The following is a 27,500-nucleotide window of genomic DNA, read 5'->3' as shown; positions in this document are numbered from 1 at the left end:
AAGAAATAGTCATCTAGTAATGATTAATGGTATTTTATTTCCAAAGTGAATATGGAATATACTTTAATCAAAATCAACATCTGATGGACAAAGGTTTACCATTGTCCTCAACAAAGTTCTCTGTTGTGGTGCGGACTCGGAGTGTGGGCAACGGAGTATCGCCAAGATGGCTACTTCTGGGTTAATGACGCTCCTGATGACGTGTCGTGAAAACGCTCTATAGAAATTCACTGGAGCTAAAAGACAGTGTTTCAGGGGCAGAATGTAGCGTGGAGGAGCTATTTGGACTACCACCCGTGCCTTGCTTTGAAAGAACGCACTCTGTTAGCCGTTAGCACCAAGCACCAAGAGGTGTCCATGGGCACTTGAAACCCCTGTGAGAGTAAAGAGCCGAATGGATGCCGTCTTGTCAGTTGGAGTGAGCCCAAGCCTATTTATCTTTAGATGTGAGGCCTATTTTATAGGAGGATCCTGTGTGACGTATTGTTTATGTTTCGCGCGTTGCATCATGGGAAATGAGTGGCAAGAAGCAACGTGCTATGCATGGAGTTCGATGCTTTCGTACATTTGGAGGAGGATTAAGAGAAGCAGATGGTTAAATCTTGTGCCATAAATTGTATGGCCCGTCGGGGGTCTGATAAAAATGGTCCTTAAAAAAGGTCCTTAAATGGTTCAGGTCCTATTTGGAGGAAAGGAGTTACTTTGTGACTATTGGAAATTTTGAATCTGATCGAAAGGCCATGACATGTGGGGTCCCTCAAGGGTCAGTCCTTGGACCCCTGTTGTTCAGTCTGTATATGTTACCTTTAGGTCAAATGCTTCAGAACGCCGATGTTGACTTCATAGTTATGCAGATGACACACAACTGTATTTATCAATGTCCCCAAATGACAGCAGTTCTATTAACGTATTGTGTCATTCTCTAGAGCAAATTAACAACTGGATGAACCAAAATTTCCTTCTAAATACTACTAAATAATACTAAAAAATAAAACCATATTTAAATTAGGGGGAAATGTACATTTTATTGTAAATTTAGATATAAATTGAGATATAAAATTTGCGATTAATGTGCGATTAATCGTCAGTTAATTATTGAAATCATGCAATTAATTACGATTACAATCGATTACAATTTTAATCGACTGACACCTCTAATATATATGCATATACATTTTTTGTGTGAGAGTGTTCTTATTAGGGTTGGGCGATTAACCGAAAGTTTACGGTTACCAAAGTTTACTACAATAACCGACGTCATTTTTCCCATGTCGGTAAATTCGGTGTTTTAATGAAAACAGAAAATAAAAGTCTTTTCGTCTGTTTTAACTGTGTGTTCTTGGTAGGCTATGTTCATTCCTCTTTAAGACAGTTCAGCGTGTGTGTAGTCACGTGACTCCACCCAACCAATTAATTTAGACATGTCAAGCAATTTTATTTGCAATTGATTATGTGTAGATAGACATTTTATTTTTTATTTTATGTATTTTGTTTACAAGCCACACTACCTCTTTTGCACATGGCATTATTTATAATTTGCAAGAAACATTACCTCCACAAATACATTACCGCCTTTACACATGGCATTACACCGCCTTTACACATGGCATTACAGTACCTTTGCGCAAGGTAGTAAAAAAAAAAAAAGTTTACAAGAGGTAACCTTTTTCTCATGTTCTAATTCAGGATGTAAGGGCAGTATTGTGATATCGTGATATTAAAACTGCCACAATATCGTCATCGTCATGTTCACAATTTTTAAAAGGAACACATCTGTTAAAAAAAAAAAGTCAGGTTGATTCCATTTGTGCAGTTCTAGCACCCTCTGGTGGCTAGTTTTTTAGTGCAGTTTAATTTTCACAAAGGCATGTTTTGGCCCTTCTATGTTTCAAATCTACGCTAATTGTCAGATGAATGGGAACAGAATATGCTTGTGAACCGAGTCAATATGTGGAGGAACTCAATGTATGCATGTATTAACAAGTAAGCGCCTCAATATTGTTGTTTTTTGTTGTTTTGTTTTTAGCAGTATTGTACTTTTTTAAATATCACCAACCTCCCCACAATATCGTGATAATTATCGTATCGTGAGCTTCATATTGTGATAATATCGTATCGTGATGTTTGGATATCGTTACATCCCTAGTTCTAATGTCACATTGTTCAAGTCATGCAAGCTATTTTAAATATTTATACTTTAATGGTTACAAGAGATTTTCATACTTTTATGTATCATTCATTGAAAGTAATGTGTGCAAGTTGGTCAAATCAACAAAAAAGCTGTTAATTTGCATTTCCTGCAGTTATTTTCAGGTGGCATATTCATATTTTTTTTTTGTATTTAGCATGCATTTATCGTTACTGAGGTAAAACTGCCAAATTTATCGTGATATTGATTTTAGGTCATATTGCCCAGCCCTAGTTCCTACCAGCCTCCTCAAAGTTGTTTAGTGTCAGTAAAAATGACAGAAGACTCCTCAGGCCATAGCAACGGGATCATTCAACTAGTTTTACGTCATTGTTTTATCAGAAGAGTATAAATCAAATATTTGATTATGGTTGAAAAATTCCTTAGTGCTACTTTAATCTGTTTTTTAAAAAATTCAGGGAGTAAGATGCCAGAGATATTTGCACTTTTATTCTTTTTATACAATGGCTAATCAAACACTGGAATATGAGTTAAGTCTTGTGTCGCTTGTGAGTTTTACATGGCACCAACAGCGCGCTTCACTAAAGTCTCCCGGCGGTTGCTGCCTCCACGACCCAACTCAATACGTGACTGTGTAAATGTACCTGAGCCTTTTCAACACATGAGTAGAAATCACCCATCTCTTTGGAGCACAGACTGTCCACAAAGTTGTTCTGCTTCCAACAGGCCATCATGACTGACAACTCCGTAATACAGGTGGCCTCTGTAAAAAATAAAAAAACAAAACAATAAATCAATAAAAAGAATTACTGTCCAGCAGTCTCGTTAATATAATAACATCACTATCAAATCTCATGGGATTTAGAGGAATTTAGATTATCGTGACAGGAAACACCCAACAGTTTTTGTTTTGTTTTGTATTTACCAAAGATGTCCAATGAGCTGTAAGATTGTATTCTATTCTTACAATTAGCATTGGTGAAAAAACATAATGCAAATTGAGAAGTTAATTTTAATGTTGCAAACAGCAAAGGTGACAGTACTAAACATTAGGGATGGGCGAGTACCGATACCAGGTATCGGGCCGATACCAGCCTTTTTCAAGTACTCGAGTACTCGTGACGCAGACGAGTACAAGCGACCGATGGCAGAGGGGGAAGACGTTAAGTGAGTCCTCCTTGCCTGTAACTGGAGCTAGCTTGCAGCAGTTTTTCACCAAAACTTCACCGGTTTAGAAACACTTCAAAATTGTGAATCTTAAACTAAAAGAGCATTTTTGTGTTTTATTTTGAGCATTAAGACTATTGAAGAGGGACTTTGCTGTTTTTTTTTGGGTCAAAATTAAAGGAAATATGCTTGTTTAAAAATACCTTTTAGTGATTTTTTTTTATTTGTCAAAATGTACTACTGGTATCGGCAGTTGATATCGGTATCGGTGAGTACTGAGGGTCTGAGTATCGGTATCGGTCTGAAAAAAAAGTGGTATCGAACATCCTTACTAAACATACTATGTTCTGAAAGTTCAATCGACAATTGACCTTTCGCAAACCATGCCCAAACTACGCCCCAAACGGCCAAGATCTGTCCAGGCTGTACAGCTCGTACCGCTCCATTGAAATCCATTGTAAAACCGATCCACAAAACTTTTGTGAGCTTCAATAAAACCAGACCAAACCAAGTTCCAACAAGCAAAATATTGAAGCGATGTGCCGAAAGATTGTGTAAATTGGACATGAGGAATCCACATAGCGGAGTGATGTCTTTAATGGATTACAGTGATGGTTGTGCAAATTTGGAACTTTGGAGGAGAAAATGATCCGGGATCAACTGGCAGAGCACACGATCAGCCCCCGGCTGCGGCAAAAACTGTTTGTCACTGGACGACACGACTGTCGAAGGCAGTAGAGTTAGCTTTCCAGCTCGAGTTGGCTGCTCGATTGACATCGCAGCTGGCGCTCTCCCCTCACCCCACTGCTCTGGCACAGACAGTAGCTCCGACTGCACCACTCTCCGAGCCACTACCTCCTCCCGACGAGTTTGAGGGGAACATCGCGGGACGCCGGGCCGCTGCACATCGGTAGCAATGTGGGACCTGCAGATCGCCATCTCACCCCACACGAGCACCAAGCTGCTTGGCCACGGGGTAGCGGTGCTAACGCTGAGGTAAGCTGATCCACTTTTCCAGGGTGTGCCGTTCTGCGCCGGCCCCTGCAACTCGCCAGCCTGGTTCATCTACAACAACCGCCCATTCAGTTGGCTCCAGCACCACGCCATTCAAGTGGTGCATGGTGGAGCTAGATGGTGTCAAACTTTCACCACTACTAGACACGGCGGCTTCCAGATCCATTCTGAAGAAGTGCGTCAACTCTTCCCTCGGATGTCGATCAAGGCCGGTGCAGAAGATCTATACACCTACAGCCATGATAAGATTGGCATGGTGGGCTTTGCCACCTTTACTGTGCATTACCAGCTCCACGATCCTCCCAGAATCCACCTTCCAGTTGTCTCACCAGGGTTCCAGCCTCCTTGGTTTCGACCTATTCTGCGCCCTAGGCTTCTTCATCACATATAACCTGGGAGACACTATACTGACTAGGGGTGTTAAAAAAAATCGATACGGCGATATATCGCGATACTACATCACGCGATTCTCGAATCGATTCAATAATCGGCAGAATCGTTTTTTTGTTTTTTTTTTTTTAGGATTCACACCTTGAGCATGGAAGAATGTTATATGAACGGAACATTAAGCCTTAATATTTTATTTTAATGCTGTTCAAACATGAAACAGATTACAACCTCTATAAGACTGAAATTTCAGATAAATAAATAATACATTTTCATATAAATCTTACACTCTACAAGCTTACTGATTAGTATTTTCTAAATTTGAATGAAAAAAAATCGCAACAATCGACTTATAAATTCGTATCGGGATTAATCGGTATCGAATCGAATCGTGACCTGTGAATCGTGATACGAATCGAATCGTCAGGTACTAGGCAATTCACACCCCTAATACTGACGGTGGCCACGCCATGGTTACACCGCTGGCCATCCCTGTTCACTGGGCTGGACTGCCTTACCGCTTGTGGATCCAGCTGTGACCCCAGTCATCCAACATCTGCGGCGGCTGCCCCTTGCCCTGTGTGATGATGTCACGTCTGAGCTGCACAAGCTTCTCGATGCAGACATCATTGAGCGGGTGGACGCTTCTCCGTGGCTCTCCAACTTGGTCGTGACAAAGAAAAGAACGGGTGGCCGGCGGCCCTGCTTCGAGCTCCGGTGGGTAAACGAGGAAGTGATCCCCGACAAGTACCAGTTACCCACGACGGAGGAGCTTTCGGCCAAGTTTCACGGTTCAACTGTCTTCTCCAAGCTTGACTTCCAACAGGGCTACCTGTAGGTTCCTCTCCACCTCGAGAGCCGCAACCTCACTGCTTTTGTGACCCACGTAGGGGTTTTCAGGTACACCCGCATGCCTTTCGGACTCAGCTCCGCTCCCAGCTGTTTCCAAAAGATTATTACCACCATCTTCGCTGGCATCCCGGGGGTGGGCGTGGACCTGGATGACATCGTGGTGCATGGGGCAATGTCTGAGCTACACTGTGACCGCCTCGCCAAGGCACTTGACGTGCTCGCTTGCTTAACGGGGAAGTGCATTTTTGCTTCATCAGTCATTGAGTTCGTGGGTTTCCACCTGACCGCTGACGGCTTGAGCCCACTCCACTCCAATGTTGAAATAAAAGCAATAGGGGTGTTAAAAAAAAAAAAAATCGATTCGGCAATATATCGCGATATTACATTGCACAATTCTCAAATCGATTCAATAGGCCGAATCGATTTTTAAACGTCCATTTTGATGGAAAAATATTCAACAAAATGTTTTACTTAGGGTGAGGATTCACACATTAATCGTGGAAAAATGTTATATTAATTAATGGAACATTAAGCCTTAATATTTTATTTCAAAGCTGTTCAAATATGAAACAGATTACAACCTGTTTTTTAAATACAGTGGCTTAAAGTTATGACTGAAGTTTCAGATAAATAAATAATATATTTTCATACAAATCTTACAGTGTACATGTCCAAGTTTCTTGGTTAGTATTTTCTAAATTTTAGTAAAAAAAAAAAAAATAGCAACAATCAACTTGTAAATTTGTATCGGGATTAATCGTATCGAATTGAATAGTGACCTATGAATCGTGATACAAATTCACACCCCTAAAAAGCAATATTGTCCAACGAACGATAATGTGTATATATACTTTTACAAAAGAAAACACCAATCAGGGCAACTCATTGCCTAAAAATAAAAAAGGATGCTGATTTTTGAAGATCTTAACATTCACCAAAAACTCATTGAGCTTTACACACTCATCACACCTGACAAAAAAATTCCATATGTAAAGGTTTATTATGCAATTTTCAAAGAAATTCTGCTGCCAATGTGTGAGTACCCCACGTGCCAGTATCCCAACGTGCAAGTAACTCAAAGTGGCCCGGGCTGCGAGGGCCCTTTATAGATGCTCGTAGCTCTCGTGTTTTTCTTGAATTTGATGAAGCATTCCATACAGTTCAGTAGTTCACCGAATAATTTCATACAGGGGGATAGCGGCATACTGTCACGCACGTGGTGTTACGTGGAGTTATGTTGAATATTTATGAATGAAGAAAGTTATCTAGGTTTATACTCGAGTAAATTGTGTTTTACCGTTCACGGTCTGTGTTTCCAAAGGGGTCGCAGCTTTAAGGCCTCAGTATGCTTCTGCGAGAGGCTCGCGTCGAGGCGTCACGTTGGAGCTCCGCTCGTGCGTTTGCCTTCCGACTTGTGCGCAATACACATCGGTGTCTGCTGGAGTTTCACACCAAGTCCCGCTGTCGCTATGGCTGGGCCGCCACAGAGTGGCGATTCCTCTGCATTTTATGACGGATTCAGGAAGTTCAATTTAATTCAGAAACACGAAACAAAGCCAGGGGGAGGGTAAGTTCATCACCGTGGCAATTAATTATTGCCAATTCGCACCGGTGTCGGCCGTAAACTCGCCAAAACACAACAGCCGTGCGCTTAGCGAACACAGTTTTTTAGTTATTGTTGTTTTCCGCCTCTCGTCCCAGGCACATATCCACATGCACAGCCGTGGTCTCCGAGCAGGGAAGTCGATTTGCGCCGCCAGTTGCCTTCACGGAAACTATCTGGGCGGGGGGCGGGGAGAGAGAGAGAGAAAAAAAAGAAAAAACGCCATCGAACGGACCAATCAGAAGCGAGCGACGCCCCGCCATCGACGTGCGTCCAAGGATTGGCGACGTGTGCACGTCGGCCGGCCACGAGCGACGCAGCACTTAAAATTCATGGCTCGCGTCGATCATGTGATCGACGGCGCTCATCGACGCGAGAGCAAATGTGGAGGCATAAATTAGGCTTTAGAGTGACGTCACATTGTAGTCTGTCGGTGAAGTCAGGGTACTTGTTTTTCTGCAAACAGAACACTGGAAGGGCAGGGTCTATAGACCCTTCCAGCTGTCGTCACTGCTTAGTTTCCGCTGCGCCCCCCGGAGGGCAAACATCCCATAACAAATGAATGTAGAGAGCTAGATTTTCCGCGAGCGTTTTCGTGAAAAGGTGAGAAATATGTAAAGTGTCACAAAAAACATCCCGAGTAGGACACTCACTACATTACTGCGAATCATTGAAACCAGTCGTTTGGAGCCGCTAGCTACAAAAAAAAGAGTTTATTGGGGGGCAAAGTGGAAGTCTAAGGTATGTTGTTTTTGTTTGAAACACTATATCGATCACTACTTTCATGGTGTAAAATGTCATTCATTAAATTGTTAGTGTTGTCTTGCTGTACTGTATAGCAAAGTCTTTGAGCTATCTTACCTTGCTAGCTACTAATGTGGGATCTGATTTTTGGCGCTGTCTCTTGAACTATTGACCTATTCTAGGCCAAATGTTCAAGCGAAATCCTTTTCATGCTAAACAACTTTATGATTGCTACTTGTGCTTAAATAGCTTAAGGAAATTAAATGCCAGTGTGTATCCTGACTTGTCACAAAGGGAATCATGTATTTGTTACCAATTAATCATTTATGTTACTAATGATTTTACTTAATTTTGTAACTTTAAGGTGCCAGCTGAAAATACCAGAAATCACATGTTCACTGTGGTCAACTGTTGAAAAACTGCTCCTTCACGCTTAAGGGCTAACGAACAAGTGATATCCTGAAAAGTTCACAACCATGAGGGAAAAAAAGGTCAGAGCAAGAATCTTAATTACTTTATGACTGTCAGTTGACAGTCATAGAAGAAGCTCAGAACAAGGATCTCATTATTTTACAAACTGTCAGATGACAGCCTGATGCTTAGGACAAGGGCCTCATTACTTTGGTGTCTGCAAAAGGTTAGTTTTAGCAAAATTATTAGATCATACAATGTAAATGATAGGTCGCCTTATTTTTTTATGTACGAATAAGTTCTTTTGATACCAGTAAAAACCTGTTACTACTTCTGGTCTCAAGAATGGGGGGGGGAGACGTATAATCTGCGGGCCACTTTATAACAATTGGATACCAGTAGAAGTCACAAAACTAAGCTTGCACTACCCCCTAGTGGTCAAAAGCAGATACTATTAGCATTCAGTAAACTGCATCTCATAATAAGTGGGTTTGGCCGAGGCTTTCCCTTGCCAATAAGATCTAAGCGTGAAGTGGGCAGGCAGGTTTGATAGCCAATCAGGAAAAGAGGTTGTACCATGGATGAAGCTTTATAAACTATTGCATTTCCTGAAATTGTCGGATTTCTTCCATTTGCGCAAATTGAATGGTCTCAGTGTGCTTTTGCCAATAAAGCCGCTTTTTGTTCAGCTTGACTTTGGATTCCCGCCTATTCTTTGTTCTGACTCGCATTTTCTTCCAACTCACAACGCAAAAGGGGACCTGGTGCACCAGCCTGCCAACAGGTGTTGGAACAGGTGACGCTGCGGCCAGCCTTCCGGCTCCGGCCTGACCCGAGAGCCGACATTTTGTTGCCGTGACAACCGGATTTGGACAAAGTTCTGGGGAAAAACGGACAGCGTGTCACGCCAAATCGGTGCGTTACTTCCAGACAAGGCCTACAAAAATTAAGGTAAGCAGACCTTTTATTCTGCTCAATTATTGAAGTCTGGAAACTAATTGCCTGATCACGGCGTGTCTAGCTGTCTGACATATGCCCAGGTCTATTTCGAATTTAGTCAAAAGTAAATTGTAAATTGTAGGAGTCCAAGTCAACCTGACCACATGCATGTTGTATGTTTGTCTTGTTGTGTGAAAAACGGCCAAAGTATTAAGTCAGCTGTGTGTGCCCCAGGAAGGGGGGTCCAGGACGGATCATTTTTGTTGTAAAAGCCTAAAGGTTAGGTTTCTGCTCTAAGTGAGCTGCAAATCCAGGACGGATTATTTTTTGTTGTAAAAGCCTAAAGGTTAGGCTTCTGCTCTAAGTGAGCTGCAAATCCAGGACGGATTATTTTTTGTTGTAAAAGCCTAAAGGTTAGGCTTCTGCTCTAAGTGAGCTGCAAATCCAGGACGGATTATTTTTTGTTGTAAAAGCCTAAAGGTTAGGCTTCTGCTCTAAGGTGAGCCACAGTAGTATTGTTCTAAAATCCCAAGAAGGGTCGTCCAAGGGGACGTTGTTGTAAGTCCGAGATGGACTCATTGTGATGTGAATTTGACTGGTAACTGAGCACCTGCTTGGGTTAAGGTGACCCTATTTTTCGGCCTCAGGGCAGGCCGAGAAGCATTGTGCTAAGTGTGTGAAAATTCGGGTGGGTTTCTAGGTCAAGGAAGACCTTATTTTTTTGTGTGCGTGTGTGCTCAAGAGCCTCGGAGTAGGCTAAAGAAATTGTATTGAGCCAAGTGATTGCAGTGTCCCCAGCCAGGAAGGTTTTGGGTCATTAAGATCACTGTGTTTCTGTCTATAAGCTTAGTTCAAGAGGAACGATGGTTGTAATGTCTTTTGGTCTGTGACAGGCAAATTGTGTGGCAGGCGGCGGACTTGTGGATAAAAGTGGATTGCTAGCAGGAAAAGCATAACTGAATGTTGTTTTTTAAGAGTCCAGAAGGGATAATCAAGAAAAAGTTGTTAACTGGAAGAAGATTGCGTAGTGTTGTCTGGTGGCGTTAGAAGGTTAGTGGTTGACGCCTGTGTGCTAGCCAGGTTGGCGAAAGACAAAGGAAGGTTTTCCGAAAAGCTGATGTTAAATAAGTAATTAGGGAAGGATTGTGAGATAGTGGAAAATAGTGTTGGAAAGATTTGTGAATCGCATTGTGAATTATTCTGTGGATTGCATTGTAAACTGCATGAAAAAATAAGAAATAAAATTGTTAAGCCTGCAGTGGGAGGGATAGAAAGGAAGGAGAGTGGGTTTAAAAAAAATAATAATAAAATAAATAAATAAATAAAGTGCCTTTTTGTTGTCGGCAATAATAATAAGAATAATAACGATAGCAATAATAATAAAACAATTAAACGAATAAATAAAGAAAGGAAATAGGAAAGTAGGATAAATAAAAGTAAGGTGAGTGATATGAACTAATAGTGGATGGAGAACATAATCGTACAGGAAAGTGTGCCAAAATTAAATATTCCTGATATTGACGAGCCCGAAGTGCAGGGAATAAGAACCCATTTCTGGCTTGAGCGTACCTTTCGTGACAAAAACGGAAAAGAGCAGTGGCAAAGTGAGCTATTGATAAATCATAAATTGTGGAAAATAACAGATTTCTGTAATCTTGATTGTATTAAGAAAGATTTTCCTGGTATTGACTGGGATTTGCAACTTAGGGAAATTTGGACAGCAACCAAGCTAGCTCCACTGTTGGACTATCTCTGCAGAAATTTTCAAGATCAAGCAGTTGTCCCTCTAAAACCTTTCTTGGGAATCCCCAACCATTTGCCTCTTGTGGGAGAAAACAAAATTTCAGAAGATCCAAAGCTCTGTATTTCAGTGGTTCCCCGAAAAGTGCATTGGGAGGTGGGTAAATTTGGGCAATTAACTAAAGAAATTGACTGTGACGGCGAGGAGCAGCTAAGGCTAACTTTTCACCCCCGAACAAAACTAAAAACTGCTATTACCGCGGGCAAGATAATTGTCTTGATAAAAGTAAGCGCGGACAACGAACCGGCAAGTCTGAATTCACAATCAGGTGAGGTTACGCAGGGCGTCATGGGTGTTCGACACTCAAAGGGAGTTGGGACATCTAGCCCAATGGCATTTGTAATCATGCAAAAACCTGATTTTGAGCAACAAATTCGACAATGTATGGCAAAGTGGCACAAAAGAACCTCTGGCCAATTAAGATGGCCAAAAGAAGGGACCTTTATGGCTGCCTGTTGCGATGAAATTGAGCAAAATATCAAACATTATAAAGCAAAAGACTTTAGCGCAAGCAGGCAAGGAAAGCGGGCTAGAGAACGGGAAGTGCTTCGATTTTTTAGGGAGGAGGGCAGAAAGCGGGCATTTGGAGCATCGCAGCTCCCGCTAAGGGAAGAAAGGCCGTCTCATCCTCAAATTCAAAAAAGTAAAGCTGAGGGGCCACTGTGCCTGCCCACTGCTCCAGCATTGCAGGACAATCCACCACCGTACACGTGTGAAAAAGGGGGGGGGGGGGGGGGGGGTCAGTACGTGGTAAGAGGGGACCAAAATAGAAGTCTAAGCGGGGAAGTTACAGGCACTTTTGAGGTGTCATTTAGAACACAGCCTAAAGCAGGCAGAGCATGCGGGGGGGTGGTCTTTGATGCAAGTGCTGGGGCGGGCGATTCTTCGAGCCTGCCAACATCCACTTGTAGTCCTAGTTCACTAGGAGACATGTTAGGTACAGACATGCATGCATGAGCACACACAGTTGATCCAAGCACGCGCGCGCGCACTCCATTGACCCTTTGACCTTTGCGCACGGACGCGCTGCTGAAGCACACACACTCACACGCATTAGAGCCAGAGAGAATAGTATAGACACATTAGCCCACAACCCCACAGCTCGATCAAGTTTATTCACACATACACCTGGTCCGAATACACGCGCACGCACACCCATGATTGATGAAGAGGGACTGGAAGAAAAACTAAGTACCCTCCGTGAAGTAATTCGAAAAGTAGGAGTTGATGCCTTGCCCTTGTGGTCAAAAAAGAAGAAGTTCACGTTTGACTCATTGGACTTCATGGAAATGACAACTCAAGAAACGAGAGACAACAGAAAGCAATACAGAGACATAATGCTAGCAGAGTGCCTTAGAGATCAAGGGCACATTACACATGCAAATGAGGGAGGCCCCAGCAAAGGGCTCCTTTCACTGGCTGAGATGGAGAAGCGGTACGAAGGGGGTGAAAGCAGGTGCCCAAAATCATCCCTGATCCAGCTGTCAGAATGCGCTGCCGACCCGACACCCCCAATTCTAAGCCCCCAGACTCCCTTGACGGCAAGACGGGAATTGAACCTGCACCCTGTGCCCACTCCAGAAGGAGGCCAGCATCCACGTCAGAGCCCACCGCCCGCTTCCTACACCGCTCCCACGCCCAACCAGGAGGCTCTGGTGGACATCCCTGAGACATTTGATCCTCCCCACTACACCAGCCAGTGGAGCACTGAAAGGCCGCTGCAAGGGGCGGACTATGAGAACACTCCAAGATCATCATTTCCTGGCAGGAATGCAGCCGGGCCACATGGGCCTGGCGGAACACTGCGCAGCGGAAGAGCATACCACCCAAGCAGCGAGCAGGGAGGCCCTCGCGGTGCCAGCGTCTCCCAGTGCCCACTGGTCACCAGAAGCTATGGAAAGCGCCACTATGTGCCTTGGTCCTTCTGCAACATGATAGGTCTAGCTGACAGGCTGCCTGATTTAACGAACGGGGCTAACAAGTGGATCACTGCCCTGGAAGAAAGCACAGCCGGAGTCACGCTTGCCTTGGGAGACATCAAAGCGCTGTTGATGCACCTGGTTGGAAAACATGCAGCGGAAGAGATCCTGGAGAGAGCTGGACTGGATGTGCTGCTGATGGGGAACCAGGCTGATCATGTTGGCTTCAATGGACACCGTGGTGATGTGTGGAAGCAGCTGCGACAATACTATCCAGAAAAAATTGACCCAGCCAAACTGGAGGGCGAGACATTGAAAGAAGATGAATGCCCCATTAAGTTCCTTCACTCTTTCCAGCGGAAGTGGAGAGAGGAGACGGGCAGCGCATGGAATTCCAACAGCACCACTGAAAGCTTGTTCAAAGTCATGGTGAAAAAATCAATGCCTGATGAGGTTCAAGACCGGCTGGACAATGTGGTGGGACTCATGAAAATGGACTGGCCTCTATTCCAAGAGCACCTGGTGCACCATGTGGAGGCCCTGCGGAAGGAAAAACAAAAAGAAGAAGAGGCACATCGTCAGATGATCGCCAAGCTCACCCACTTGCAGCTGACTGAGCTGAGACAAAAGAAGGACAAGGTCAAGACTCAAGCTCCTCTAGTAACGGTGGGAGGTCCCCCGATCCCTGAGCCTCCGGCTCCAACTGTGGCCCCAAATGTGGCCTCCTGCCCCCAGGTGCCCCAAGTAACGGCCCCCATGCCCCAGGCGACTGCCTTCACAACACAAGCACCTGCACCTGTGCCAGCTGCTGTCCTGCCAATCCTCCCACTGGGAGGACCCCTGCTGACTCAGCCTAATGTGCCGCAGACCCTGAACCTTCCCATGCATCCTTCAGTGCCAACTGAAATCCACGTGCACTATAATGAGTCAAGGGATGGAAGAAGCCTGCCCACAAGGGAGACTCACAGCCATGGAAGCCGGCGGACACCTGGTCGTGGAAATGCGGGCCCGCAGAGTGTTCCAGCAGGCCACCATGGGGGACCACCGGCCTCATTTGCTGACCCCAGGCGCAATGCGGCTCATCGAGGACCAGCACCCCGGGGCACTTCATCCCAGAACCGCCCCCAGGGAAACGAATGCTGGGGCTGCGGCGAGCCAGGCCACCTCAAGCGCGACTGTCCCACCAATCCCTGGATAGATTTCAGAGGGCCACAATAGGGAGGCCCAGAGAAGCCTGGGGGAGAAATCATCATGGCGCCAGCAGTAACAACGCAACCACAAGATGAGCCCACTGTCCCTGTTGTCATTGAAGGATCAGAGCATGACTTCATGGTGGATACAGGGGCTACTTATTCCTGCGTGGGGAGCTCTGGATTAAAACTCCCCCTGTCTGGCTCATCGATAAAGACAATAGGTTTCTCTGGGAAAACCCAGCTCATCCCCCTCACTCAACCAATTCCAATGTTGGTATCAGGAAGAAAGGTAGTGGCGCCGCTCCTCATCTCTGACCAAACGCCTATCAACCTACTTGGACGAGACATTCTCTGTGCACTAAATGCCAACATCATGTGCTCACCAGATGGCATCTGGGTCAAGCTGCCGCCAAAAGACTCGCTACCAGCCACCACCCTGATGCCACTTCAGGCCCCACGAGAAAAGCAGCATTATGCCACTGTATACTCTCTGTTGCTCGCGAAGACTGCACCACTCCTGTCGGATTGGAAATTATGGACTGAATGGATACAAAAAATACTGCCCCATGCAAGCAAGCCATCAATGCCTGAACACTGTACACTCTTCTTTGACGAATTGCAAAACCACAAAGACTATGAGATTTGCTGGAAGGAAATTATGGACAATAATTGCTTCTATGTGCACATAGTCAACATTTATGTAGGCCCCCAAGGGGCAGCCGCAGCAATTACACTTCCATTAAGAGCAGCCATATGGTTTCAAGCGCCAAATTCAACACCACACATGACACTGTTTGTCGAAAAGGGACACAAATCATGGGAGCTTGGCCCAATGGTAAAAGCAGCATTACAAATTATTGCATGGAAAGACACCGATAATCCGCGCGTCCATATTTCACCCGATAAACAATTTATCAAAATTTCATTTTTTGCTGTCAGTGAAGGCCGCGCTGTGACCACATTGGTGCACAGGCCAGCTTTTGTGCAAGCCTCACTGTCAGCAGAACATGAAAGCCTGCTTGGCCAGATACCCTCGCGATTGTGGTCACAACATAAGACAGATATAGGCTTTGTTAAGTCAGCACAGCCAGTTGTAATTAAATTAAAACCAAACGTGACACTGCCCAATAAAAGCCAGTATCCCCTGAAGCCACAAGCAGCCATAGGGATAAAGCCCACTATTGAAGGATTGATAGCAGCAGGGTTCCTGGTCAAAACACAGAGCCCATGTAACACACCAATTTTCCCGGTTCCTAAGCCACGCTCACCTGATTACAGACTTGTGCATGATTTACGAACTATTAATGCCATAGTGGATGCTGAGATTCCCGTGGTGCCGGACCCCCACACTTTGCTTTCTAACATCCCACCTGAATCACTCTGGTATACAGTGATTGATTTGTGTTCAGCATTTTTCAGCGTTCCAGTACACCCAGCATCACAATATTTGTTTGCATTCAAGTATGAAGGGCAGCAGTATACCTATACACGCCTACCACAGGGCTATGTTGACAGCCCCACAATCTTTAACAGGGTCCTGTCAGAGGATTTAGGTCACCTGGACGTGAGCAGCACTGTCATCCAGTATATGGATGACATTTTGGTTGCCAGTCCGACAAAAGAATATTGCGAGCGTGATTCATTGACTGTCCTCTTCGCACTTGAAAAGGGAGGGCACAAAGTTAGCAGAGATAAGTTGCAGTTCTGTCAAAAGGAGGTAGACTACTTGGGGAGGAGGCTATGTGGCAACTTGCGAAAAATATCTGCTACTCACCTAGAGGCGATTGCTAAAGCCTCACAGCCAAAAACAGTGAGTCAAATGCTAACTTTTTTGGGAATGACAGGATATAGCAGAGCCTGGATCTGTGACTATGCCATAAAAGCGGCCCCTCTGCGTGAAATGATCCGCGCGGCCGGACAGAACAATGGCTCAGCTAACTTGGAGTGGAATGAAAAAGCCCTTCAAGGATTCTCAATGCTAAAACGTGACCTCCAAGAAGCACCTGCTTTGGGAAACCCTGATTACTCAAAGCCATTCCTCTTGTATGTTGCAGAAAAATCTGGGCATGCATGTGCTGTCTTGATGCAGGATACTCCAACTGGGAAGCAGCCGATTGCTTACTATAGTTCTAAATTGGACAATGTTGAGTTAGGGTTGCCTCCATGCTACCAAGGATTAGCATCGGCCGTCTTTGCGTTTCAAAAGGCAGCAGCCATAACTATGGGCCACCCTGTGTCCCTTTTCACCTCACATCAATTGCATGCGTTGCTTACAAGTCCGCGTTTTGTGCTGACTCAAGCCCGGCGTACCGGATACGAAGTAATTTTGTCAGCACCTGAGTTAACGATACAAAGATGTAATACAGTTAATCCAGCTACTCGTATGATGGTCCCAGAATCAGATGTAACGCATGAGTGTATTCAATCAACAGAGGAATTTTTGAAACCTCGTGATGACCTTCATAATCAACCTATCGAGGCGGATCTCACATATTTTGTTGATGGGTCATGCTTTAAAGATGTAACAGGTAACCATGCGGGTTATGCAGTTGTCCAATTGCACTTGGATGGTTCATTATCTAAAGTGCAGGCGAAAAAGGTTCCGCAGCCTTGTTCAGCCCAGCTTGCTGAGCTGATGGCATTGACAGCGGCATGTCAATTGGCGCGAGACAAGCGCCTTAATGCATACACAGATTCTGCATATGCTTATGGTGTGTGTCATATTAATGGAAAAATTTGGCAGCAACGAGGCTTTAAGCGAGCTGATGGTACTCCAGTTGTTCATGCAGAAGCGCTGGCCTCCCTTTTGGAAGCCATAATGCTGCCATCGGCTTTGGCTATCATTAAATGTGCTAGCCACCAAAAGAATGACTCTTTGGTTGCCAAGGGGAATAACTATGCAGATGAGGTGGCCAGGGAGGTTGCATCGGTGGGGGCTATGGCCCCCCTGCTGGTTGCGGGTGACTGTGAGCCTTTGACTACATTAGTCTCCCTGATTGAGACCCAGGATGCGGCGTCGGTGTATGAAAAGAGTGTTTGGAAGAAGAGAGGCGCTTCCAAGTGTTTGACAGATGGCCATCAGAGAAACTTGTGGCGCAGCCCGGAGGGACATTTTGTGTTGCCCCTGTCATTGGTGAAAACAGCAATTTTGGCTGCCCATGGCCAAGATCATTGTCATCGGGGTGAAGTGTTGCGCAAGCTAAAAGCGGTTTGGTGGACCCCTTTCTTGGCAGCTATGGTGGATCGGACTTTACACGAGTGCATTGTGTGCGCACAGCACAATGTGAGGAAATCCTTTTCAGCACCACTGGGCCACATACCTATACCAGAAGGACCGTTTCGGCATCTTATGATGGACCACATCGACATGATTGAACGGGTGAGAGGCTACAGATATGTTCTGGTGGTAATTGACAGGTTTAGTAGGTGGATTGAGGCTGCCCCCACGAAGGGTCCTGATGCCAGTTCTGCTGCTAAATTCTTGTGCAGGGAGGTGTTCCCCAGATTTGGCATCCCTGACCTGATCAGCTCAGATAATGGTCCAGCATTTGTTGCCAACATTGTGAAAATTAGCATGAAAATGCTTGGGATAAAACAAAAATTTGGATGTGTCTACCACCCCCAGTCTCAAGGTGTGGTCGAACGTGCTAATGGTACCTTGAAAGCCAAATTAGCCAAAATTAGAGCAAGCAGTAATGGTAAGTTGAATTGGATGGATGCCTTGCCGCTAGCTCTCATGTCAATGAGATCACAGTCTAACCGCACGACCCATTTAACCCCGCATGAAATGCTAACTGGCCGTCGCATGCCTGTGCCCTTTTTGAGGGGCCCGTATGAAGGGCCTCCATTAGAACAGTGTGAAATGGAATTGACCTCCTACCTGCACCATTTAACCCAAATACACAAGGCTATCTCTCGACAGGTAATTGAGACCGCAGAGGACCGACAGGCTGAAATCCAGCCTGACCTGCAGCGTGTGGTGCCCGGTGATTGGGTGTACGTGAAGGCGTTCAAGCGCAGGTGGAACGAGGCTCGACGGGAAGGTCCTTTCAAGGTCATCTTGTCAACTCCGACTTCAGTCAAAAGTCCAAGGTAAATCAGTCTGGTTCCACCTAAACCACTGCTGTCCTGCACCGCGGCCTGAAGGGCCTGCTGAAACGCAACCAGGCCTGGCCAGGGGTGACCACGCCACCCCGCAGGGAGAAGCCAGGTCTCGGACGCCCGCAGCAGCTAGAGAACCCTCTGTGCAGCGCGCCCCTAGACGATCCCAAAGACTAGCACAAGGGGGCGACTCTTCATCACCTAGTAGTGGCTCGCTACCTCCGCCTCTGAGTCCTAGCTGCGCAAGCGAGTTGGCATCATCTGGCAATGAGCAGCCTAGTCCGGGTGATGTCACAGGTGATGTTTCCCCCGAGGGGGGGGGGAAGTGCAGCTCTCCCACCCCCCACCACAGGAATGGGTGGAGATGCATCAGTTGGAGGAGACATTGGGGCCGGATCAGTTGACGATGGAGGAGCCGGCCCGTCCTCCGCCCAGACCGGTCAGGCGGATCCAGACCAGGCTGAGCCGAGTCGGAGTGACTGTGTCCCTTTCTCGACCATTGACCTTGACCTCCTCCGTGAACTGCAGGAATATCAGCCTGACCTTGCTGATCTGGCTGCTAGCCCTGCCGCCCCTGACGTATTTCACCTTTAGCTTAGTGCAGAGTATGGAGGATAGGGAAGTGCGTCTTCACCAATGTGCCCTGGCTGCAGGACTTGTTGTTGCGGCACAGGGGGCCTGGGACAACGACTCTGACATAGATCTGACATATGTAAACACTCCCTCTAGCCGTTATACTCTGACTGAAGGACCGACTCATGACAAATTCGCAATGGAGGCACTGACTAGACAATGTTACGTTTATGGTTCAGTCACACTCATGTGCAATGTCACCCACTGTCTCCCGACTACTGGTTATACAGGCGTTACTATGACTGTAAATTAAGCTTTTACACTGATGCGCGTGGCACACACTCGCTCCCGGCGCGCTGTTAATTTGCCTAATTATAATGAAATAGCTAATAATGATCATTCTGTTAAAATCTTGGGACAGGATAGTAGTCTATTTTATCAATGGATGGTCTATTCAGCCCGACAAATAAGCAAACGCCCTTGTATAACATGTTATAATCGTAAGCGCTTGCCCACTGTGCGGCCCCTGCCGGAATTAAGGGAAAATGATTGTGGTGCTGGATTATGTTTTACGACTTGTGCGCTATGGTTAGCATCAGGTATTTACCCTGGATGGGTCACAGATAAGTACCATTGCCCGCGGGTTTTGTCTAAAAATATGTCTTTAGCTGTCCCACCTATGTCGCGTATAGACCGAAATATTGTGCACCCGGTCTGTGTTGCTTTTGGGCTTAAATATAAAAAAATGTGGATAAAGGCAGCTAACCGTTCAATGGATGCACATCTACAAAGAACCCACACCCTAACTAGTGTCATCCCGGGTGGTCGCAGGCTTTGGTCAGTCATACATTTAATTAACACAACTGCCCTGTCCCCACTGCAATGTGCGCAGGTCCTCCAGAATGGAGGTGACCTGGTCCATGCTGTTAATGGCACTTCTGGAACCCACAGAGTCATCCCTGTTATTGCAGGTGATGCTCCCAGTACCCCACTCGCTGACGTCTTTTGGTTGTGCGATAATGATGATCAAGTTAAGGCTGTAATTCCTGCCCGCTGGCGGGGGTTGTGTGCACCTGTTATGGTGACTGGGCAGTTGGCAGTGTTGGCTATTACTAAAAAGGCTGGGAATAGGTCTATTTTGCGTCCAACCGCACTCACTGAGCCCGATTCTGTCTATATTTCATGGGACCAACAGCCAATAGGGGTCCCGGCTGAGCATTCTGCTATTTCTGAAGATTGGATCCGGTCCGGCCAAGGCACTGGCTGGATTCCGCACATTGGTCCAATTATTAATTCACAATATATTGCTCGTAACAGTAGATGGGTTAATTACTTGTGGTATAATCAACAACGTTTTATTAACTGGACAGTAATGGCTTTAGAGAATATTCATGAGCAGCTCCATGCTACCACTCTAATGACCTTGCAAAATAGACTTGTGTTGGACACTATGTTAGCCGTTGATAATGGAATCTGTTCAATGATTGGTGAAGAATGTTGTGTGGAAATTCCTATGCATACTGGCGAGAAAGGAAACCTTACATTAGTCTTACAACAATTGGTTACGCTACAAGACGAGCATGTCCATAATTCAAATTGGAACACCAAAACTGGGTGGCTGGACACACTCGCCAAATGGTTTGAAAGTATGTCTTTCGGGAAGGTTTTGTCCGTCATTGCCTCTGCACTGGGCCTGCTCCTCTTGCTAGTGTTAATTACCGCCTGTTGTATATTGCCCCTGATCAAAGTGCTAGTTAGGAGATCTATTGATGCTGTAACCCACTTTCCAGTAGTGGTTGATTCTCACGACGCCAACATGCATTTGCCTAATTCCACTTCCTCTTTCCCTTGCGACTCTGTCTATGAAGTTATGGCAGATAAATATCTTAACTGATGACTCATAAAACAAACAAAAAACTTAAATTTGGTCTACAGGACATATTGAATGATTTACCCCTCGGCCCCATCCCTTTTTGTCGCTCTACTACCCGATGTGCCCGGAGTAATAAAGTAGTATTTACTCCCTATCACTATATAGGCTCTTGCCCCCTTCATGTTGTGGTTAGGGAGGTTGTTATTTACCCCGGGAAATGGTTAAAACATGTTTATGTTTTAAAGGGGGAAATGGTAATTTTCACTGATATATTCCCTGTTTATTTCGAGTACGACGTTTTCAGCCAGGACCAATATAAGACTTTGAATACTAGGGCCCTGATAGAAGTGATAACAATTAAGCTAAATGGATATACTTTGTTTTCTACACGGAGAAAGCTAGTTGCGGACACTATGAGTGATAGACGTCTACTTATGACTAGATATCTCCAAAAAATTGACCAATATTGCGTGGTGCAGCAGGAAAAAGGGAAGTGGCGGTGGCAGATGCGTTTCTCCTTTATATACCCCTCACCTAAGCAGGAAGAAGGAGATGGGGGAGACTCCCGGGAACTGGTGGCCGCGCCTGAGTGATGAGCTGGCTGGAAGGGGGAGTTACAACATACTCCAACCGGCGGGTCCCCCGATGCCGCCAGGGGAGCCACCATTGAACCCATCCAGGCCTTCCCCGGCACTGCAACCAATCCGTCTGCGGCTGCGGACGCCTTCGGACCCATCATCTCCTGACTCACCAGCCAATCCACAAAGGCGACCAACTCCACGGCCAGGGTCACAGCCTTGGTGCCCTCCGCCTGGAAGGCAATCACCTGCGCCAAGGCCACAGCCGTCCGGTCTGCCAACTGATGTTGCTAGGCCCAGCATGTGGTCTCCCCAGGCTCCCACCAGACTCATCCACCTGTTGACTTCCCCCAGTGGATCCTCATCTTATGTGGCCCCCAACCCTCCCCCACAACCGGGAGCAGCGGGGGTGCGAGGAGGTGCTCATCCTGCGTCAGCCCCACACCCGAGGCCAGATGAGGATTTGGCTCTTTGCCGCCATTCTTGGAAGCGGCATAGACTGAGGATGCCCCATGGCTTGTGCTTCCCGAGCTTGGGGCAACAAGGCTACGACTGCGCGACCCTGGCAGTGGAACAGCTGGCTGACATCTCCCGCCTCGAGTTCAGGATCCTGTGTAGCCGGATCCCAGATGACACCAAGGAGCTGTACCAAGTGTGGCGCGCTGGCATCATGAAAGCCCGTGCCAGACAGAGAGCCGCCTTACAGCGTAATCTAGCCAGGCAGCGTGGCCTAGCTGCACAGCCGAATCCTTAGCCTGAAGAGGCCTCACTTCTGACCACCTGTCCTGTCAACCACGAAAGGATCTGGGTTGACATTTTCTGTCCCCTGCCGACGCCTGCACCGCCCCTTGCGACTCTGGTTCACCTTTTCAGTACAGATGTGCTGTCCAGAGGACAACTGGACACCACGACCACACCTTTGCAGTCACTGTTCTAACTGGGGCATAATAATCCCCAGGGCAGTGGGAAATCCTTCCATCACATCTTGCATTATCACTGTTTTGTTGGGGCATAATAATCCCCACGCAGTGTGGAAATCATGATCGGATGGACATCGCTGATCCACACACCATCCACCTGGCTCACTCATGAAGGGCACGGAGCCCTTGTTCGCTTACGGACATTCGACGCCCACACATGGACATTCGCATTCACACGCACACACGGACTCTCGTCACCTCTGAACCCCTCTCTCTTCCTCTTTCTCTTTTGCATTTACACCCCTCCTTCCACTCATATTGCCCCCGGACCATTGCAAACATTTTCACCCCCACTCATCATTAGCCTCTCTCTCTAGGCCTATGCACTCCCTGAATCCATGCATACACCACTCCCCCTCCCCTCCTCTCCTTGGACATAATATCGCATAGCAAATTTTGAGTACTGTTAGCATGTTGCGTGCTCAGCATTTATCTTAGCATGTTAGAAATATAACCTTTGTTCTTCTCTTTGATGTGGTTTTACATTGTGCCATTTTATTAGGGCCCGAGCAGCGACCGCTGCGAGGTCCCTATTGTTTTTGTAAAAATTATTATTATTATTATTATTATTATTATTATTATTCTTTATTCTCCGCAAACAATCGCGATTTTGGGTACCTAAATATTCACGAAAACTCACCGAACTTTGCACACTCCTCAGGTCCGGCGAAAAATTTGATATTATGAAGTCGTTATAACAACGCGACTCTATAGCGCCCCCTAGCATAGAAAAATAAAAACCAAGCCCGGCACGTTTGAGCTAGAGCAACGAAAATTGGCAGGCACGTGTAGCACCCCGAGACGCACAAAAAAGTCTATTGGGACCATGTAGCTAAAATGTACAGGAAGTGAGCTATGAATTTTTTAATGTCCAATTTTGGCCTATTTTGGCACATTCACTGTGGTCATGCTTTTTCCCCCTATTAGGGGTGTGAATTGCCTAGTACCTGACGATTCGATTCGTATCACGATTCACAGGTCACGATTCGATTCGATACCGATTAATCCCGATACGAATGGTCACGATTCGATACCGATTAATCCCGATACGAATTTATAAGTCGGTTGTTGCGAATTTTTTTCATTCATATTTAGAAAATACTAATCAGTAAGCTTGTAGAGTTTAAGATTTATATGAAAATGTATTATTTATTTATCTGAAATTTCAGTCTTATAGAGGTTGTAATCTGTTTCATGTTTGAACAGCATTAAAATAAAAATATTAAGGCTTAATGTGCCGTTCATATAACATTCTTCCATGCTCAAGGTGTGAATCCAAAAAAAAATAAAAAAAAATAAAAATAAAATAAAATAAAATAAAAAAAAAATAAAAATAAAAATCGATTCTGCCGATTATTGAATCGATTCGAGAATCGCGCGATGTAGTATCGCGATATATCGCCGAATCGATTTTTTTTAACACCCCTACCCCCTATGCAAACATTTTTCATCCCATTGACTTCAAACTTGGCATTTATCATCTCAAGACCTAAGAGAACAGCTGGGCAAAAAGTCTTGCCTTTTCGAAATACTATATGACGGGGGCGGGGCATCAAATATTGCCTTTAAAATTTCATTTGTCCAGAAAGAGCAAATGCTGAATAACTCCCATGTACAAGCTCCAAAAAATCTCAAACTTCTCAGGCAACGTAATAGTCACGGCCTGAAAACATCTATATGACAAAATTCAGTTATACATATAGCGCCACCTAGTGGTTACAATAAATGTCATACTTTACGTTTTTAGCTACTGTGCTGAGCTCGTTGAAGGGATCCAGTTGAAAATTGGTCAGAAAAGCCTTAAGATGTTGATGATGCCCCACACCGAATATTGTAACTTTTCGCCAAAGGGCGTGGCCGCTACGGTGACGCAAAGTCTGAAGATTTTTCGTGACAATAAAAGCTGCATTAACCTGACCGAGATGATCCTATCTTCTCAAAATTTGACACATTTGATGAGAGTCCAGCTCTAAAGACATCTACTAACTTACATTTCATCTAACTGATAGCGCCACCTAGTGGAAATTTTTTTTCTGACGAATTTTCTTCTACGTTTTTCTCCAAACACGTTAACTGGACCTACCTCATATTTGCTCAGATGAGGGTTTCGGCCTTCATGATGTCACAACACGAAGTTTGTGAGTTTTCGCGAATTGCTGTGGGCGTGGCTAAGCGCTGTTCACCAAGAAAACAACGCCAGTTTTGAGGGTCTAAACATGCACAGAAACTCCTGAAACTTGGCACACACATCTGGCCTGGTAAAATGAGCAATATTTTATTGTTGATTGTGCTATTTTAAAAAAAATGACTCAATAGCGCCCCCTCGAAATTTTTAACGAAGCAGCCCCGGTTGTACGTTTAAGCAAGAACGACGAATATTTTTAGGTGTATGAGGGAGCTCAAGACCTACAAAAAAAGACTCTTGTACCCATATGCTAAAATGAACAGGAAGTGAGCTACGAATTTTTGAATGTCCCATTTTTGACGATTTTTGCACATTCACAGGGGGCAGACTTTTGCCCACTTCTCCTACACGTTTCATCCGACTGAGTTAAGACTTGGCCTGGACCATGTCAAGACCTGAGCCAACGACAGGGGGAAAAATCTTGACCTTTCGAAATACTATATGATGAGGGCGGGGCATCAAAATGTGTGTTTCGCAATGAAAAAGGATATGCTTGATAACTCCCCGGTACATGCTCCAAAAAATCCCAAACTTGACATATATGTTTATCGTCAAGGCCTGAAGTTATCTCTATGACAACATTCAGTTATATATGCAGCGCCACCTAGCCCTTGAGGCATGAAAAAAAAATACCCCACATACGGTATTTTGTACAAAAAATGTAAACTCATTCTAAGTGTGATAACTAAGTCATTTATGAATATTCTTTTAGTTTCCACCACTCAAAATGTTCACTGGCATCAGACTTATCCAAACATATATATATTTTTATTTATTTTTGATAGCCTCTATGGACATTAAAAGCAATATCGTGAATGAAGGATATGCTTAATAACTCCACGGTACATGCGCCAAAAAAAAATCCCACACTTGACATGTATGCTTATAATCAAGGCCTGAAGGTATCTCTATGACAACATTCAGTTATAAATACAGCGCCACCTAGCCCTTGAGGCTTTATATAAAAAAATAAAAAATACCCCACATACGGTATTTTGTACAAAAAATGTACACTCATTCTAAGTGTGATAACTAAGTCATTTATGAATATTCTTTTAGTTTCCACCACTCAAATTGTTCACTGGCTTCACACCGATCCAAACGTATGTACGTTTCCATTTTGTTTTATTCATTTTTGATTGCCCCTTTGGACAATAAAAGTAACATTGTGCAATGAGTACAACGAGCGATGATGTGTATATACACTTTTACAAAAAAATACCATTTTTTATTTAGCCCTTTATATCTACACTATTTTAATTTTATTATGATTTTATGCAATTCTTTAAGTCTATGCTATTTTTACTTTACCTTTTAAACTTACACTATGTTAATCTGTCCCTTTGGCCGCCAGCCGGCGGGTACAACTAATGGCATACAATAATTTCCCCTCGCCTTTCTTTTAGTATTGATGTGCTAAACTCTGTTGTTTGTAATGAAGATAGCAAGTGTTAACTTGCCTTTTTGCTTGGTTATTGACTACGTGACACGGGGCTGTAGGTGTCTAGTAGATCTTTCATTAGTTTAAGGCCCCATGGTCTTACGCAGGTTGACATGTGGCCAGTCCCACGGTGTGAAGGCTCATACCGAGCCGCTTCCAAGTTCCCCCGCGCTCTAGGAGGTGCCTGCCCCCTCCGAAGAGTGCACACTCGATCTGTTCGGGTTCAATATTGGTCACTTGCAGAGTTTTACTCGTAACACTGGAGTTAATGTGGAGGATTGCAAGTGTCGTGGTGTGTAGTTATTTACGCTGTATGATTGTTTCATTCAAGATAATATGGCTAATTCGTCATGTCTGCCTCGAATTTACAATTACAAGTTAATGTTATGACCAGCTGTATAAGAAAAAGAGAAAAACTTCCTGATATAAAATGATCTGAGGTTGAGCATATCCTCGTACTTTTTGTGGGTGTAAAGCAGTTGCGTCGTAGTTTCGCTCGCATCGTGCTAGCCATCGTGCTCGTCTTTCACTCCTCACTGTCTTCCGTCTGGTTTAGAATCGCTGCCAGCAGCCGAAAGAATTATCTCATCTCTCTTTGAGCCATTAGCATCCGTCGCCCGCGCACAAGTTCACCATAGCTTTGGTAGCTGATTTATCAACTGTTTGACCTATTTTGTTTTAGCTCACACTGATTTGTTTTCTAATTCACTCGCATTGACGCCCTGCTCTCCACAGCTAGCGGCGCACTTCAACGATGTCACACTGGAATAGACAGATCACATTTTTAACACTTTTACCAGTACCTAGGTTGGGGTCTGTTGAGGTCTGTATCAACAAAAAATCTGTATATTACCATAAAACTAGCAACCAATCTTGGTTTTACCTCCTTTCTTGGGTTTGCGGCTCGTCACTGTATCTTTCAGGACAAGAGGTTTCTTGGCTTTGAGTATAGGTTTTCCATGCTGTTTGCAGAGCAATCGGTTCACCTTTTCCTGAAACAATATTCCACCCTGTACCGCCATTTCATTCGTTAATCAGGTAATTAACTTTCTTGGCTTTAGGTTTGCTCGGGTGGTAGTCGCCGTCTTCTTCTTCTTGCAACGCTTGCTGCAGACGCTGCGCTGCGCGAGTGGAGCTCCTCCGGAAACACGTGACCTCTACCGGAGGTACGTAACTTGGAACATTTTTTTTTTAAACAAATAAATAACTTTATAAACTATTTAGTTTATTTGAACAAAACAGTATACAAAACGTATACATTTTGAATATAAACAATATATACAACATCAGCAACAAATTTAATTTGAAACGCGTTGCCTCTGAACGAAGCAGGATGTACAGTTGTTTTGTTGTTGTTTTGAAGGAAATAGAAAGTTTGGAAAGGGAGGCTTGAGGAGGGTTTAAAGTTTAAACCCTCCTCAAGCCTCCCTCAGGCTTGCTTTGTTTAAACTTTAAACAAAGCAAGCCTTGTTGGCATTTAATAATTTGAAGAATTTATGCCTGATTGGGCCTCTTTTTTGTTTTGTTTTGTTTTGTTTTGTTTTGTTTTGTTTTGTTTTGTTTTGTTTTGTTTTGTTTTGTTTTGTTTTG

At 44.8% G+C, this 27,500-nt stretch overlaps 1 protein-coding gene across 1 annotated transcript in view; it reads right to left on the bottom strand.

Moving 5' to 3' along the window:
• chchd1 (coiled-coil-helix-coiled-coil-helix domain containing 1) overlaps window positions 1-27,070 on the bottom strand; it is a 30,975-nt gene extending 3,905 nt beyond the window's left edge. The window contains exons 1-2 of the mRNA XM_077495235.1: window positions 26,794-27,070; window positions 2,794-2,912 (exon numbers count right to left, since the gene is read on the bottom strand). Of these exons, the coding sequence (XP_077351361.1) occupies window positions 2,794-2,912; window positions 26,794-26,932 (258 nt within the window). The 5' untranslated portion in view covers window positions 26,933-27,070. The remainder of the gene's footprint in view (window positions 1-2,793; window positions 2,913-26,793) is intronic.
• Between the last annotated feature and the right edge of the window lie 430 nt (window positions 27,071-27,500).

Source organism: Festucalex cinctus, chromosome 14, assembly GCF_051991245.1.
Source record: "Festucalex cinctus isolate MCC-2025b chromosome 14, RoL_Fcin_1.0, whole genome shotgun sequence".
In the NCBI taxonomy this organism is placed as follows: Eukaryota; Metazoa; Chordata; class Actinopteri; order Syngnathiformes; family Syngnathidae; genus Festucalex; species Festucalex cinctus.
The sequence above is the reverse complement of the archived record's forward strand: the minus strand, read 5'-3'. Positions and strand labels throughout refer to the sequence as shown.